At 44.5% G+C, this 17,688-nt stretch overlaps 1 protein-coding gene across 6 annotated transcripts in view; it reads right to left on the bottom strand.

The window, feature by feature from the left end:
• Window positions 1-15,478, bottom strand: part of GAK (cyclin G associated kinase) — a 609,434-nt gene extending 593,956 nt beyond the window's left edge. For 2 of the 6 annotated variants that reach the window (XM_073684861.1, XM_073684827.1), the window contains exon 1: window positions 15,066-15,471. In XM_073684861.1, coding sequence (XP_073540962.1) covers window positions 15,066-15,207 — 142 coding nt within the window. In that variant the 5' untranslated portion in view covers window positions 15,208-15,471. Of the gene's footprint in view, window positions 1-15,065 lie in introns of all 6 variants that reach the window. The other 4 variants (XM_073684837.1, XM_073684854.1, XM_073684845.1 and 1 more) reach the window with 4 other exon arrangements.
• Between the last annotated feature and the right edge of the window lie 2,210 nt (window positions 15,479-17,688).

Here is a 17,688-nt window from a genome sequence, read left to right on the forward strand (position 1 = left end):
CATGCTCGAGTCTCCGCCCCATATGCTTCACGGCCAATAAAACCTTGCGGGGATTGCCTGCCATGCACGAGTGATCCCCGTATGTTTTTTTGAACATCTAATAACCGTGAAACATGTGCGCGGGGACTCGAGCACGCGCGATAACGGAGTACCTGATGCAAACTCAAGTAGCGAGCACTTGCGCTCCAGACTAATGACAGCTTATTCAATATGATGACCTAATGTTATCAATTTCTGTGGCGTACCTCTGGGTTCAAAATATTCACTATACACCTTAATAAAATCCTTAAGGGGTGTAGTTTCCAAAATGGGGACACTTGTGGGGGGTTTCCACTGTTTAGGCACATGGCGTCCGCTAATTATTCAAGCAAATTTTACAATCAAAAAGTCAAATGGCGCTCCTTCCCTTCCGAACCCTGCCGTGCGCTCAAACAGTGGTTTTCCCCCACATAAGGAGTATCTGCATGCTCGGGGGAAAATTGCACAACAAATTTTGGGGTCCATTTTTTCCTGTTACCCCTGCGAAAATAAAAAGAAATTGGGTCTAAAGTAATATTTTTGTGAAAAAAAGTTAAATGTTCATTTTTTTCTTCCACGTGCCAAAAATTCCTGTGAAGCACCTGAAGGGTTAATAAACTTCTTGAATGTGGTTTTGAGCACCTTGAGGCTGCGTGCCTACTATGCGTTTTTCAAGTGTTTTTGCCGCAGAATTTCCGCAGCGAAAACGCTTAAAAAACGCTTGGTAATATGTGCCCCATGGTCCCCAATGATAATCCGCATGTGCTGTGCACATGGTGCGGAAATTTCCGCTGCGGATTATCATTGCGGAAAAAAACGCAGCATGTCCATTAATTTTGCGGATACGCAGCGTAATTGTCGCCATTGACTTGCATTGAAACGCATATTATCCATGTCAGTACATTTGCACATACAGATATTATGCGATTCTATGTGCAGATGGTACCCAAGTCTGGAGGAGAGGAGACTTGCATGGATTTATATAGTGTGACCAAGTTGTCAAGCACTTTCCAAGTGATGCTTAAATCAGGAGGAAAAACACATGTCCAATCCGCATGTCCAATCCGCATGTCCAATCCGCATGTCCAATCCGCATGTCCAATCCGCATGTCCAATCCGCATGTCCAATCCGCATGTCCAATCCGCATGTCCAATCCGCATGTCCAATCCGCATGTCCAATCCGCATGTCCAATCCGCATGTCCAATCCGCATGTCCAATCCGCATGCGTTTTTCCTGCCAGGGAGAAGCCGAGGAAATATGCAGCATTATCTGCATCGTGGGCACTAAGAAATCGCTGGTGAACTTTGAACCCTTATAGCTCCCTAATAAAAAAATTTCGTTCCAAAATTGTGCTGATGTAAAGTAGACATGTGGGAAATGTTATTTATTAACTATTTTGTGTGACATAATTCTCTGATTTAGGGGTATGAAAATCCAAAGGTTAAAAATTGCAAAATTTTCAAAATTGTCACCAAATTTCCGTTTTTTTTCACAAATAAACGCAAGTGATATTGAAGAAATTTTACCACAACCATGAAGTACAATATGTCACGAAAAAACACTCTCAGAATCACCGGGATCAGTTCCAGAGTAATTACCTCATAAAGTGACAGTGGTCAGAATTGTAAAGTTGGCCCGGTCATTAACTTGCAAACCAGCTTCGGGGGTAAAGGGGTTAACACCTAAACTCACATCCCAATCAAGGAGAGCACTAAGCAATCAAGAGGCCCACGGTCAATCTGGAGGAGCTGCTTAGATCCACAGCTCAGTTGGGAGAATCGGTCTACAGGACAACTACAGTATTAGGCCACGTTCACACATTCAGTATTTGTTCAGTATTTTACACCAGTATTTGTAAACCAAAATCAGGAATGGAACAATCAGAATGAAAGTATAATAAAACATGTGCACCACTTCTGCGTGTTTCACCCACTCCAGGTTTAGGCCCACAAACACTGATGTAAAATACTGACCAAATACTTAAATGTGTGAACGTGGTCTTAGTCATATGTTCCACAAATCTAGCTTTTCTGGAAAAGTGGCAAGAAGAAAGTTCTATTTTTGAAAGCAAGCCATAAAGTCCTATTTTCAGTGTGCAAACAGTGGTGAACACTGCTAGCATGTGGAAGAAGGTGCTCTGGTTAGATGAGGCCAAAGTAGAACTTTCTGGGCTAAATGAAAAACACTGGTGGAAAACTAACCCTGCACATGACTTTGTAATCACCATCTCCACCGTCAATCATGGTGGTAGCAGCATCATGTTGTGGGGATGTTTTTCTTCAGCAGGGCCAGAGTTGTTGGGAAGATGGATGGAGCTAACAGGGCAACCCTAAAGGAAAAACTGTTAGGCCACGTGCGCACAATATTTGCTAAGTTTACCTCAGTATTTGCGAGTCAAAACGAGGAGAGGGTAAAAAAAAGCAAAAGTGGTGCACTTATTTCTATTATGCTTTTAAAAAATACAACAAATTCTCAACGTGTGCACATGGCCTTAAAAGCTGCAAAAGACTTGAGATTAGAGAAAAGGTTCACCTTCCAGAAACACGACACTAAACATACTGCTAGAGGAACAATGGAATGGTTTCGATAAAAGCGTATTCATGTGTGTGAATGGCCCAGTGTCCAGACCTAAATCCCATTGAGAATCTGTGGCAAGACTTGAAATTGCTGATCACAGACGTCTCCATCCAATCTCACTGTCCTAGAGCTAGTTTTCAAAGATGAGTGGGCAACTACTTCAGCCTCTAAATGTGCAAAACTGGCAGAGACATAATCCAAAACACTTGCAGCAGTAATTGCTGGGAAAGGTGGTCCTACAAATACTTGACTCAAGAGGGCTGAATACAAATGCAAGTCACAATTTTCAGATTTATGTTTAAAATATTTAGAAAACCATGTATCATTTCCTTTACTCTTCACCAATACTTGCTACTTTGTGTTGGTATATCACATAAAATCCAAAATAAAATAAATTTAAGTTTGTGGGAGTAACGTGAAAAAATTCATAGGGCATATATACTTTTTGAAAGCACAATACAGTGGGGAAAATAAGTATTTGATACACTGCCGATTTTGCACATTTCCCCCCTACAAAGAATGGAGAGATCTGTAATTTTTATCGTAGGTACACTTCACCTGTGAGAGACAGAATCTAAAAATAAAACCAGAAAATCACATTGTATGATTTTTAAATAATTAAATTGCATTTTATTGCATGAAATAAGTATTTGATCATCTACCAACCAGCAAGAATTCTGGCTCTCTCAGACCTGATAGGTTTTTTTTTCTTTTTAAGAAGCCCTCCTACTCTACACTCGTTAACTGTATTAATTACACCTGTTTGACCTCGTGACCTGTATAAAAGACACCTGTCCACGCAATCAATTACACTCCAACTAGTGATGATTGAGTATATTTTATTAACTCTTTGGGCGACCACGCTCAGGTGCTAGCTGAGTATTTTGGCATGCCCGGCATTTCACTCTTTATAGCTGCACCTTCAAGTGTCACGGCTGTTTGACAAGCCGTGACACTCGCAGGCGAGGCGACAATGAATAAAACGCTAAGCACACCAAACTACTCAGCGAGCACCAGAGTGTGCTCACCCCAAAGAGTTAATAGAACATAAATCAACAATAACTCCAACCTCTCCACCATGGACAAGACCAAAGAGCTGTCTACGGACACCAGGAACAAAATTGTAGACCTGCACAAAGCTTGAATGAGATACAGGACAATAAGTAAGCAGCTTAGTGAGAAGCCAACAACTGTTGACACAATTATAAGAAAATGTAAGAAACACAACACGACTATCAATTTTCCTCAGTCACGGGCTCCAGGCAAGTTCTCGCCTCGTGGGGTAAGGATGATTCTGAGAAATGGGCTGATTCATGACCTAACTACACAGGAGGCCATTGTCAATGACCTGAAAAGAGCTGGGACCAGTGTCTCAAACATTACTTTTAGTAACACACTAGACCGTCATGGATTAAAATTCTGCAGGGCACACAAGGTCCCTTTGCTCACACCTAAACATGTTCAGGCCAGTTTGAAGTTCTCCAATGACAATCTGGATGATCCAGAGAAGGCATGGGAGACGGTCATGTGGTCCGATGAGACAAAAAAATAACTTTTTAGTTTCAACTCTACTCGCCGTGTTTGGAAGAAGAAGTATGAGTACAGCCCCAAGAACATAGTCCAAACATCATACTTTAGGGGTGCTTTTCTGCAAAGGGAACTGGACAACTGCACAATATGCAAGGGAGGATGGATGGGGTCAAGTATCACGAGATTTTGGCCAACATCCTCCTTCCCTCAGTAATAGCATTGAAGATGGGTAATGGCTGGGTCTTCCAGCATGACAATGACCAGAAACACACAGTCAGGGCAACTAAGGAGTGGCTCCGTAAGAAGCATTTCAAGATCCTGGAGTGGCCTAGCCAGTCTCCAAACCTTAACTCAGTAGAAAATCTTTGGAGGGAGCTGAAACTCAATGTTTGCCCAGTAACACCCCTGAAACCTGAAAGATCTGGAGCAGAGCTGTATGGAGGAGTGGGCCAAAATCCCTGCTGCAGTGTGTGCAAACTTGGTCATGAACTACAGAAAACATCTGACCTCTGTAAGGCTATGAGCCCACGATGCAGAAATGCTCAGGATTTTTTCCTGAGCGTTTCTGCATCTCCCTGGCAGAAAAAACTCATGCGGATTGTACATGCGTTTTTCCTGCCAGGGACATGCGGATGTGAAGCGTTCTTCACTTGCATTTCCGCATGCGGGTTGACAAGCGCTTTCCAAGCGATTTTAGCATCACTTGGAAAGTGCTTGTCAACTTGGTCACACTATATAAATCCATGCAAACGGCAGGGATTTATATAGTGTGACCGTAAAAGAATGGTAAAAATAAAAAAAAAATCTATACTTACCTTCTGATGGCCCCCGCAGTCTTGCTTCGCTCCGTCCTGGCAGAAGGCAGATCGCGGTACACTACACTGAAGGACCTGCCGTCACATGACTATGATGTCAGCGCAGGTCCTTCAGTCCACCGTGATCTGCCGGCCTGAGTGCACAAGCGCAGCTGGGGCCGTCAGAAGGTAAATATGATATTTAACTTCCGCACATTGAAACGCGTGGAATGCGCATCTACATATACAGTGATGCGGAATCCATGCGTTTCAATGCAAGTCAATAACAGCAAAAACACAGCGCTTCCGCAAAATAATTGGTAGTGCTGCGTTTTTTTCCGCAATGATAATCCGCAGCGGAAATTTCCGCAGCATGTGCACAGCACATGAGGATTATCATTGGGGAACATGGCAGACCTTCTACCATGTTTTTAAGCATTTCTGCAGCAGAATTGCTGCTGCGGAAACGCTTAAAAAACGCATCGTGGGCACACAGCATAACAGCAAAAAAAGGTTCCTGTAACAAATATTAAGCTATGATTTTCTAATGTATCAAAAATATACTTCATGCAATAAAATGCAAATTAATTATGTAAAAGTCATAAAAAAAAAATTAAAAAAAAATTAAAATTGTATTCTTAGATTTTGTCTCTCACAGGTGAAGTGTTACATCTCCATTCTTTGTAGGTGGGAAAATCAGCAGTGTGTCAAATACATATTTTCCCCACTGTATGGGTATGTTAACACGATCAGTATTTGGTGCGGATTGGATGCAGCGCCCTTGCGCTGCGCCCAATCCGCTGCAGCCAAGTGTTACAACATAGTGGATGGGATTAGTAGAAATTCCATGTCCACTATGCGTCTCCGTACACCCGCAGAAACAAACATGCGGCGCGTCTTTTCAGACCGCATCTTGTTCATTTCTGTAGCAGGTCCGCATGCGGGCTTTCACCATAGACCTAACCTCTATGGGTAAAGTCCACAGGAGGAAAAAAAAATAAGCCTCCACTCATTAGCATATTGAGCAAAAGCAGCCGGCGGCTTCTCCGCAGCGTCAGGGCTGCAGGAGGTGAGACATCATCATGTGCATATACCCTATATATACTGGCGGTTGTACAATTACTCAAAAAGGCAAACTATTACCTAATGTTAACAAAGACATTACATTAGACATTTAACCCCTTAGTGACGGAGCCAATTTTGACCTTAATGACCAAACCCAATTTTTGAAATCTGACCAGTGTCACTTCATGTGGTAATAACCCAAGAATAAATAACATGACAGTTTTGTATATCGGGTCATTCCGAACGTGGCAATACCACTTAGTCACACTATGGGACATGAATATATTTTCCCCTTTATGGTAATCTCCTAATGGTAATCTTGATGTGTTGTGCACATGATGTGGAAATTTCAGCTCAGGATTACAATACTTTATTCTGGCCGTGTATTTATTTAAAAAGTGGCGATAACTTTACTACGCGGTTAGTAATGGGGGCGTCTTATAGACGCCCTCCATTACTAACCTGGGCTTCACGTCAGCCACCAATACAAGGCTGACATGAACCCCACCCCATTAACCCACTCACCACCGCTACAGGGCAGTGGGAAGAGTGGAGGCTAAGCACCAGATTTGGGGCATCTCATGGATGCACCAGTTCTGGGACTGCAGAGAGGTGATATTAATAGCGGCGGAGGGGGCTAGTATCCATAGCCCCTTCCCTGGCTATTAACCCCTTTACCCCCGAGGGTGGTTTGCACGTTAATGACCAGCCCAATTTTTTCAATTCTGACCACTGTCACTTTGAGGTAATTACTCTGGAACGCTTGAACGGATCCCCCTGATTCTGAGAATGTTTTTTCGTGACATATTGTACTTATGATGGTAAAATTTCTTCTATATCACTTGCGTTTATTTGTGAAAAAAATAAATAAATTTGGCGAAAATTTGGAAAAGTTCGCAATTTTCAACATTTGAATTTTTATGCCCTTAAATCAGAGAGATATGTCACCCAAAATAGTTAATAAATAACATTTTCCACATGTCTACTTTACATCAGCACAATTTTGGAACACTTTTTTATTTTTATTTTATTAGGGAGCTATAAGTGTTAAATGATGACCAGCGATTTCTCATTTTTACAACAAAGTTTGCAAAAACAATTTTTTTATTTTTTTTTATTTTATTTTTTTTTATGGACCACATCACATTTGAAGTGACTTTGAGGGGCCTTTAGGACAGAAAAGACCCAAAAGTAACACCATTCTAAAAACTGCACCCCTCAAGGTGCTCAAAACCACATTCAAGAAGTTTATTAACCCTTGTAAGGCGGCGGTGTTCACGCCGTGCAGTAACTGAGGCAGTGACCCAAGCAAGTCCAACATAAACAGCTTTATTCAGCAGACTGAACGGCAAACAGAAAAGTCCTCCGGTTCTCAGCCGGGTTAACATAAATCCATAACGTTTGCCAGCGGCAAGAGCCGCGCCAGTCCGCTCAGAGCCTGACTGGTACAGAGCCTTCCCAGGCGTGGGTTCAGCTATACACCGTCCTGCCGAGCTTTCCTGCTCCTAGCAGGTCCCAACACTGAACAACACTAATCCTTAATGCAGGGTTTTTAAAGGACCTGTGGCAAGAACCACTAGAAAACCCGGGTTGGAGTGAGGAGGCCGCCCCACTGCCTTCCTGTAGCTTCCTCCAAGAAATGAAGGCCCTGCCGGGTTTTACTAATCTGCCTTAGCCAGATAGCCTGACCAGGTCAATGCTCACCTTCATTCCTGCATCGCAGCCGCAGCTGTGTCCGTGACTGCAATGCACTCCAATGGATTTAATAGGTCTCTGTAAAAATTCTGGGGGATATATAACATCCCTTGTATACGATCCCAGTCACTGCCTCACACCCTTCACAAAATTTTTGGAATGGGGAATTAAAAAAATGAACATTTAACAAACAAAAATGTTACTTTAGACCCCAATTTTTTTTTTATTTTTGCAGGGGTAACAGGAAAAAAATGGACCCCAAAATTTGTTGTGCAAATTCCCCTGACCACGCAGATACCCCATACGCGGGGAAAAAAAAAAACACTGTTTGGGCGCACGGTGGGGCTAAGAAGGGAAGGAGCGCCATTTGACTTTTTGAAAGTAAAATTTGCTTGAATAATTAGAGGATGCCATGTCGTGTTTGGGGAGCCCCTGATGTGCCTAAACAGTGGAAACCCCCCTCCACAAGTGACACCATTTTGGAAACTAGACCCCTCAGGGAACTTATCCTAGATGTGTGGTGAGCACCTTGAACCCCCAGGTGCTTCACAGAAGTTTATAACATAGAGCCGTGAAAATAAAATTTTCATATTTTTCCCACAAAAATGTTTTTCAGCCCCCAGTATTGCATTTTCATAAGGGTAACAGGAGAAATTACATCATGCAACTTGTGCAATCTCACCTGTGTAAGCTGATACCCCATATGTGGGGGAAAACCACTGCTTCGGTGCACAGTAGGGTTCGGAAGGGAAAGAGCGCCATTTGACTTTCTGAATGTAAAATTTGCTTGAACAATTAGCGGATGCCATGTTGCGTTTGGAGAGCCCCTGATGTGCCTAAACAGTGGAAACCCCCCACAACTGACACCATTTTGGAAACTAGAACCCTCAGAGAACTTATCTAGATGTGTGGTGAGCACCCTTAACCCCCAGGTGCTTCACTGAAGTTTAGAACATGAAGCTGTGAAAATAAAATAAAAAAATTCAAACTTTTCCCACAAAAATGATCTTTTAGCCCCAAATTTTTTAGTTTCACAAGGGTAAAAGGCGAAAATGAAACCTAAAAACTGTGCCATTTCTCCAGAGTACGACAATACCCCATAAGTGTGGAAAATACACTGTTTGGGCATACATCAGGGTTTAGAAGGGAAGGAGCACTGTGTGATAATGAAAGCAAAATTGGCTGGAATCAAGAGCGGACGCCATGTCACATTTCGGGAGACCCTGATGTGCCTAAATAGTGGAAACCAGACCCCTCAAGGATTTTATCAAAGGGTATAGTGTACATTTTGAACCCAGAGGTAAAACACAATTTGCTAACATTAGGTCATCATATTGAATAAGTTGTCATTAGTCTTGAGCGCAAGTGCTCGCTACTTGAGTTTGCATCAGGTGCTCAGGTATGCACCATGTATCGCGCGTGCTCGAGTGACATGCTTGAGTCCCTGCCCCGCATATTTCATGGTTGTTAGACACCAAAAAAAAAAACATGCGGAGATTGCTCGTGTATGGCAGGCGATCCAAGCAACTTTATTTTTTGGCCGCGAAGCATATGGGGCAGAAACTCGAGCATGTCACTCGAACACCCACGATACGCAGTGCTTACACGAGCACCCGATGCAAACTCAAGCAGCGAGCACTTACGCTTAACACTATTCTCCATATCGTCATCATTTTTTTCTTTTCTTTACTTTTGAAATAATCCCAACCCTAACCCCGACTCAAACCCCAACCCCAACTCTAGCCATTGCCCTAACCCTTGCCATAGCCCTAGCCCAACCCTACCCTAGCGTTTATTTTTTTTTATTTTTCATATCGGGTATTTATGATTGACAGCTGTCACACATTTAAAGATGCTTTTATTGCAAAGACTAGTTTTTGCATCGCCATATTTTGAGAGCTATACTTTTTCCTTATTTTTGGCCGACCGAGTCATATTTTTTGCAGTACAAGTTGACGTTTTTATTGGTACTGTTTTCGGGCATGTGACATTTTTTGATCGCTTTCTATTCCGATTTTTAGGAGGCAGAATAAACAAAACACAGCAATTCCGGAATTTTTTTTAAGGTTGGGGGGGGGGTTTTTTATGCCATTCCGCGTGTGGTAAAATTGATAAGGCAGCTTTATTCATCGGGTCAGTACGTTTAGAGCGGTACCGCATTTACACTACCATTCAAAAGTTTGGGGTCATTTAGCAATTTCATTATTTCTGAAAGAAAAGCACATTTTTTTTTAATGAAGCTAACATTAAATGACTCAGAAATACACTCTATACATTTTTAATGTGGTAAATGACTATTCTAGCTGCAAACGTCTTGTTTTTATTGCAATATCTACATAGGTGTATAGAGGCCCATTTCCAACAACCACCACTCCAGTGTTTTAATGGTACATTGTGTTTGCTAAGTGTGTAAGAAGGCTAATGGATGTTTAGAAAACCCTTGCACAAGTATGTTAGCCCAGCCGAAAACAGTTTGGCTGATTTGAGAAGCTATAAAATTGACCTTCCTTTGAGCTAGTTGAGAATCTGGAGCATTACATTTGTTTGTTCTATGAAACTCTCAAAATGGCCAGAAAAAAAAGAGAACTTTCATGTGAAATTCGACAGTCTATTCTTGTTCTTAGAAATGAAGGCTATTCCATGGAAGAAATTGCCAAGTAACTGAAGATTTCCTACAACGGTGTGTACTACTCCCTTCAGAGGAGAGCACAAACAGGCTCTAACCAGAGTAGAAAGAGAAGTGGGAGGCCCTGCTGCACAACTGAGCAACAAGACAAGTACATTAGAGTCTCTAGTTTGAGAAATCGACGCCTCACAGCTCCTCAACTGGCAGCTTCATTAAATAGTACACGCAAAACGCCAGTGTCAGGCTATGTGCCCACGTTGCAGAAATGCTGCATATTATTTCCGCTTCTCCCTGGCAAGAAAAACGCATGCGGTTTTTACATGCGTTTTTCCCCCCAGGTAGAAGCGTTTGTCAAGCGTCTTTGCATGCATTTCTGGATGCGGGTTATCAAGCGCTTTTCCAAGCGTTTATGCCATGTAAATTCCGCAGCATAAACGCTTGGAAAATGCTTCGTGGGCACGAAGCTTCAATGTCTACAGTGAAGAGGCGACTCCGGGATGCTGGCCTTCAGGGCAAAGTGGCAAAGAAAAAGCCATATCTGAGACTGGCTAATAAAAGGAAAAGATTAATATGGGCAAAAGAACACAGATATTGGACAGAGGAAGATTGGAAAATTTATGGACTGACGAATCAAAGTTTGAGATGTTTGGATCACACAGAAGAACATTTGTGAGATGCAACTGAAAAGATGCTGGAAGAGTGCCTGACGCCATCTGTCAAGCATGGTGGAGGTAATGTGATGGTCTGGGGTTGCTTTGGTGCTGGTAAAGTGGGAGATTTGTACAAGGTAAATGGGATTTTGAATAAGGAAGGCTATCACTCCATTTTGCAATGCCATGCCATAACCTGTGGACAGCGCTTGATTGGAGCCAATTTCATCCTACAACAGGACAATGACCCAAAGCACACCTCCAAATTATACATGAACTATTTAGGGAAGAAGCAGGCAGCTGGAATTCTATCTGTAATGGAGTGGCCAGCGCAGTCACCAGATCTCAACCCCATTGAGCTGCTGTGGGAGCAGCTTGACCGTATGGTACGCAAAAAGTGCCCATCAAGCCAATCCAACTTGTGGGAGAGGCTTCAGGAAGCATGGGGGGAAATTTCTCAAGATTACCTCAGCAAATTAACAGCTAGAATGGCAAAGGGCATTAATTTACAGTCAGGCAAAATATACAACATAGCTCTCTATGGGTTGAACGTACAAGGAGAATGGGTATACTGACCGATGGTGGAGTGAGAAGGATTGCTGACCACAAGTACTGTACATGTATTCTACAGGTATGTATGTGAATGAAGAAATATATGAAGGGGCAGAAAAAAAGGAAAGCTAAATAGTTCATTGGTTACTCAACAATAGTAAGAACCATCTCTGAAATGTGACCGCAAAATGAAAAAAAATTACATTTCCACAGAAATTATTCACTCAAGTTTCCTTCCCACTTAATTAAATCATTCCTGTCTCCAGGTCACAGATCTCTTCTTTAGGCAGGGCCCAGTCGAGTGGATAAAAACAGTGTCTGTGTTTTTAGTTTGAAAACCATAAGATTTTCATCAGTGTGGGTGACATCAACAATTAAAAAAAATTACATTATCAAATGGTTTCTTATGTTAGAAACTCACTGTACCCATAAAAAGGAGATGCTCTACGGATGATCCATGTGGGCAAGGCTGCGAAGTCTGTAAGATTAAACCTCTGACTCCTCAATTTCCCTGACTCCACAGCACTGTCTGACTACTGAGCAAGTACATAAAGTGCAGCACAGATTCATCTCAACTAAAAGCCGAGATCCTTAGATCAGGAACAGAACAGACATTTATAGGACATTTCATAACTTTCCCAAATTCTTAATAATATAATCTTTTTATTTATATAGCGCCAACATATTCTGCAGCACTTTACAATTCAGACAATTTACAGACATTATTGGCACTGTCCCCATTGGGGCTCACAATCTGCATTCCCTATCAGTATGTCTTTGGAGTGTGGGAGGAAACCAGAGAACCTGGGGGAAACCCACAGAAACAGAGGGAGAACACACAAACTCCTTGCAGATGTTGTCCTTGGTGGGATTTGAACCCAGGACCCCAGCGCTGCAAGGAAAACATTTACAGTACATCCTGCATTACACTACCGATTCCAGTGCATTATATATTTTAGGAGTCAGTCCATTTAATACCGACTCCAGCTCCACAGCCTTACATGTAGGATATCATTTTTGCGGCATACTCAGACTTGTATAAGGAAGCCTCATCTGACATACAGAATAAACAATTGCATGCTATCTGAACATTGGTCCATGAGCATGTACAATACACTCACGAACTCTTAGGGCAGAAGTCAAACTCTGGCCTGTGGTTGTATTTTGCCTGTGACACCAGAACCAGCACCCCTATGTGGGGCCCATTATTCCGTATGCTGGTTGGCCTGCGACCTTACCCAAGTTTTCATTTTGGCCATCTGTGTGTTTGACGTTCCTGCCTTAGGGCGAGCGCACAAGACAAATGTTAGCATTTGACAGGATCTGGCCACAACAAGTAAACTCAACCTTATAGAGGCCGCATTGTGCTTCCATCTGACATCAGGCAGGAACGATGCTGGAAGGCAGGCATCCGACACAAAGCAGGTGTAGTGCAAGGGCGCTGTTAGATAGCCCAGCTCAGCGGCCATGAATCCATACATGCCCACACAGAGGGCCTCCTCTCAAGCAGAGCAATGACAGATATGTTGGACATGTTTCCTGGAAGATGCCATGATCTACAGTACAGACCAAAAGTTTGGACACACCTCATTTAAAGATTTTTCTGTATTTTCATGACTTTGAAAATTGTACATTCACACTGAAGGCATCAAAACTATGAATTAACGCATGTGGAATTATATACTTAACAAAAAAGTGTGAAACAACTGAAAATATGTCTTATATTCTAGGTTCTTCAAAGTAGCCACCTTTTGCTTTGATGACTGCTTTGCACACTCTTGGCATTCTCTTGATGAGCTTCAAGAGGTAGTCACCAGAAATTGTTTTCACTTCACAGGTGTGCCCTGTCAGGTTTAATAAGTGGGATTTCTTGCCTTATAAATGGGGTTGGGACCATCAGTTGTGTTGTGCAGAAGTCTGGTGGATACACAGCTGATAGTCCTACTGAATAGATTGTTAGAATTTGTATTATGGCAAGAAAAAAAGCAACTAAGTAAAGAAAAACGAGTGGCCATCATTACTTTAAGAAATGAAGGTCAGTCAGTCCGAAAAATTGGGAAAACTTTGAAAGTGTCCCCAAGTGCAGTTGCAAAAACCATCAAGCGCTACAAAGAAACTGGCTCACATGAGGACCGCCCCAGGAAAGGAAGACCAAGAGTCACCTCTGCTTCTGAGGATAAGTTTATCCGAGTCACCAGCCTCAGAAATCGCAGGTTAACAGCAGCTCAGATTAGAGACCAGGTCAATGCCACACAGAGCTCTAGCAGCAGACACATCTCTTCAACAACTGTTAAGAGGAGACTTTGTGCAGCCGGACTTCATGGTAAAATAGCTGCTAGGAAACCACTGCTAAGGACAGGCAACAAGCCGAAGAGACTTGTTTGGGCTAAAGAACACAAGGAATGGACATTAAACCAGTGGAAATCTGTGCTTTGGTCTGATGAGTCCAAATTTGAGTTCTTTGGTTCCAACCACCGTGTCTTTGTGCGACGCAGAAAAGGTGAACGGATGGACTCTACATGCCTGGTTCCCACCGTGAAGCATGGAGGAGGAGGTGTGATGGTGTGGGGGTGCTTTGCTGGTGACACTGTTGGGGATTTATTCAAAATTGAAGGCATACTGAACCAGCATGGCTACCACAGCATCTTGCAGCGGCATGCTATTCCATCCGGTTTGCCTTTAGTTGGACCATCATTTATTTTTCAACAGGACAATGACCCCAAACACACCTCCAGGCTGTGTAAGGGCTATTTGACCAAGAGGGAGAGTGATGGGGTGCTACGCCAGATGACCTGGCCTCCACAGTCATCAGACCTGAACCCAATCGAGATGGTTTGGGGTGAGCTGGACCGCAGAGTGAAGGCAAAAGGGCCAACAAGTGCTAAGCATCTCTGGGAACTCCTTCAATATTGTTGGAAAACCATTTCCGGTGACTACCTCTTGAAGCTCATCAAGAGAATGCCAAGAGTGTGCAAAGCAGTGATCAAAGCAAAAGGTGGCTACTTTGAAGAACCTAGAATATAAGACATATTTTCAGCTGTTTCACACTTTTTTGTTAAGTATATAATTCCACATGTGTTAATTCATAGTTTTGATGCCTTCAGTGTGAATGTACAATTTTCATAGTCATGAAAATACAGAAAAATCTTTAAATGAGAAGGTGTGTCCAAACTTTTGGTCTGTACTGTATGTTGGACATGTTTCCTGGAAGATGCCATGATCTATATGGGATCCAGCAGACGTGAGCCTACCAGGTTATAGGGCACCAAATAATAGTAATACTACTCAGCTCAACATCCAGAACGTTAGAAGGGCCAACATGGTGCCACCGAACTTGCTGAAAATGGCAGTGATAGAAATGGTTCGCCATCTGGGTACTACAATCACAGAAATCCCAGACTTCACCCAGCCTGGAATGGCTGATAACAGAGAATACTAGCAGCAGAATGAGTACGGAGAAGGCAGCTCAGGCCACTATATGGACATCATACACCTGTCCTTTATTCCCACCCATTAACGAACAATGACTGTGAAATCAGCTGCCAATCATACTCACCCTCGGCGATCACCCGCTTCACCCGCAGCTTCATCTCCCCCAGCTCCACGGTCTGCCCCACGAAATCATGCTGGTCCCTGCCAGCGGCTCCCAAAGAGCCGGGCCCGGCGAGGAAATCTAGAGCTGACTGCAGGAGAGACATGCCCACAACGGCGGAGACGGACACGGCAGCAGCGGGCAGCCCAGGCCGGTCCCCGGCGAGGCTGGTGTCAGGGCCGGTCCCCGGCGAGGCTGGTGTCAGGGCCGGTCCCCGGCGAGGCTGGTGTCAGGGCCGGTCTCACTCACTGCCCCGCTTCCGGCCTCTGCCCTGCTTCCGCGTACCTGACGTCATCGACCACTGACGTGGAAACTTCTCCCACTCCCACTTTCCCATGCATCTGGAATGTTGCCTGGTGATGACGTGTACTAGTGAACACCTGCAGTGCTAGTGCGGGGAGATGAAGGGTTAATAGATCTCATCCCCTAGGAAGAGCCCGACCCTACTGAGGGTAGGAAACATACGTAGAGTTCCTCTGTACCAGATGTTTTCTAGCCAGAAATGTCTGCACGCCCTCTAGTGATCAGGTCTGGTATAGGACTACAGTAAGGCTATGTGCACACCAGTGATGGGCAGTCCGGCTCTTTCTGGAGCTCAGGATCATGTGGATCCCCAGTAGATGAGCATTAACCTGCAGGAGACCATGTAGTTGGGGGAAATCACCGCAGTCTTATGCAGGTGAAGCTATGGGAGCAATGTGAATGATGAGAGCAGTGCAGCCAGCTGCGGCTTCTAAATGCCTTTCCCTAGAGGGCGACCGAACCCCCTGAATAATGCTCTCTCATTGGCTGCCAGCATGTTGGTGTTTCGTTCGCCTTGGCCACTGAAAACTGTCATGTTACCCCAATGCGAGCCATTCGGAGACGGTAAGTGGCTCTATCTGGGATGTTGGCTAAGAAGGGGAGCCGGCTCATGGCAGGGGTCGGCCATGATCGCCTCATCACCAAGCACATGGGGTTGCTGTGACACATTCAAAATCCATCCGCGCCAAAGAGTCATGCAAAAATTATACCGTGACCAATATACCATCGGAGCTCAATGTGTCCTTCAGTCTGTCACCCCCAACCTGCATTTACATGGGTTATAGTGAACTTATCCCAGCACTGGGCTGGTCACCGCTACAGCGCTGAGAAAACAACGTTTCATTCATATGCAAATGAGGAGGCTTTGGCGTGGCCAAGAGCTTGGTGCCTTATATTGGGACCCTTCCCCACTCCAGATTGACAGTGCTCACTTACCAGAGGAAGCACTGTCTTAATGCTGCTGCCCTGTGTGGTGGTGCCACCCTGTGTGGTGCTCCCGCCCTGTGTGGTGCTGCCGCACTGTGTGGAGCTGCCGGCCTGTGTGGTGGTGCCGCCCTGTGTGGTGCTGCCTCCCTGTGTGGTGCTCCCGCCCTGTGTGGTGCTCCCGCCCTGTGTGGAGCTGCCGGCCTGTGTGGTGCTGCCGCCCTGTGTGGAGCTGCCGGCCTGTGTGGTGCTCCCGCCCTGTGTGGTGCTGCCTCCCTGTGTGGTGGTGCCGCCCTGTGTGGTGCTGTCGCCCTGTGTGGAGCTGCCGGCCTGTGTGGTGCTCCCGCCCTGTGTGGTGCTGCCGGCCTGCGCGCTGCCACCTTGTTCTCCTCCCTGTCCCCTCTCTTCTGACTCTGCTCCTTGCACTTCAGGTGTATTAATGCAGCGAGCCATTTCTGTAAGCCCCAGAAAATTTATATTCGCCTGCCAGCTAGTCAAGTATATGTAAATGCAAAATGAATATTCACCCCTTCCGTAATCCCACCCACCCCTCTGCATCGGCGTCACTGATTGGTTGCAGTCACACTGCTCTATTACTCTTCCTAGGATCGCATCGCAATCCTCGGACTGGCCTTCAGTTCTCTGCTCTCCTGACCTGAGTGTGACAGCATGTATTTCTTTGCAGCTGTCACACTCCGGTCAGGAGAGCAGACAGCCTGTCCGAGGATTGCGATGCGATCATCGGGCGAGTAATACTGCAGTCTGACTTTATCACGGATGCCGGTGCGGGGGAAGGGGTGAATATTCATTTACATATGCTTGGCTAGTCGGTGCAATACCATAAATTTACCGGGGTTTACAGCAACACATAGGGGCAACGTACAGCAATAAAAGTTACAGATTATGAAACGGCTGACAATGTCCTATTTCACAATACTATTAGTGAGGTACACAAAAATTACCTGGCAGACTCCCTTTAAGTGCACCTTCCCACCTGCTTAAATTCTCTTTATCTCTTCCCCCGTCTAATTTGATTGACAGTTCTGCCTAATAAAGCCAGAAAAGGGCAGAGTTAGATGGAAAACAAGTAGGTAGGAAGGTGCACTTAAAGGGGTTGTCCATGACTATACCAATGATGGCCTATCCTTAGGATAGGTCATCAATATATGATCATTGGGGAGTGTGACACCTGAGACAGTGATGCATCATGGGGTGACCGGCTCCCTGTTGAGACACTTGGCATCCCCACTTTCCGCCACAAGTCCCAGAACAGACTGAAGTCCCGCCCTATTATCACCGGGTGGAGCCGATCCCTAACCACCCCCACCTCATGGGACTCGGCTCCATAGTCAGTGTGTAT

The sequence above is a fragment of the Phyllobates terribilis genome, unplaced genomic scaffold (genome assembly GCF_046119375.1).
Source record: "Phyllobates terribilis strain yellow unplaced genomic scaffold, ASM4611937v1 Scaffold_1__5_contigs__length_1240528914, whole genome shotgun sequence".
Classification (NCBI taxonomy): Eukaryota; Metazoa; Chordata; class Amphibia; order Anura; family Dendrobatidae; genus Phyllobates; species Phyllobates terribilis.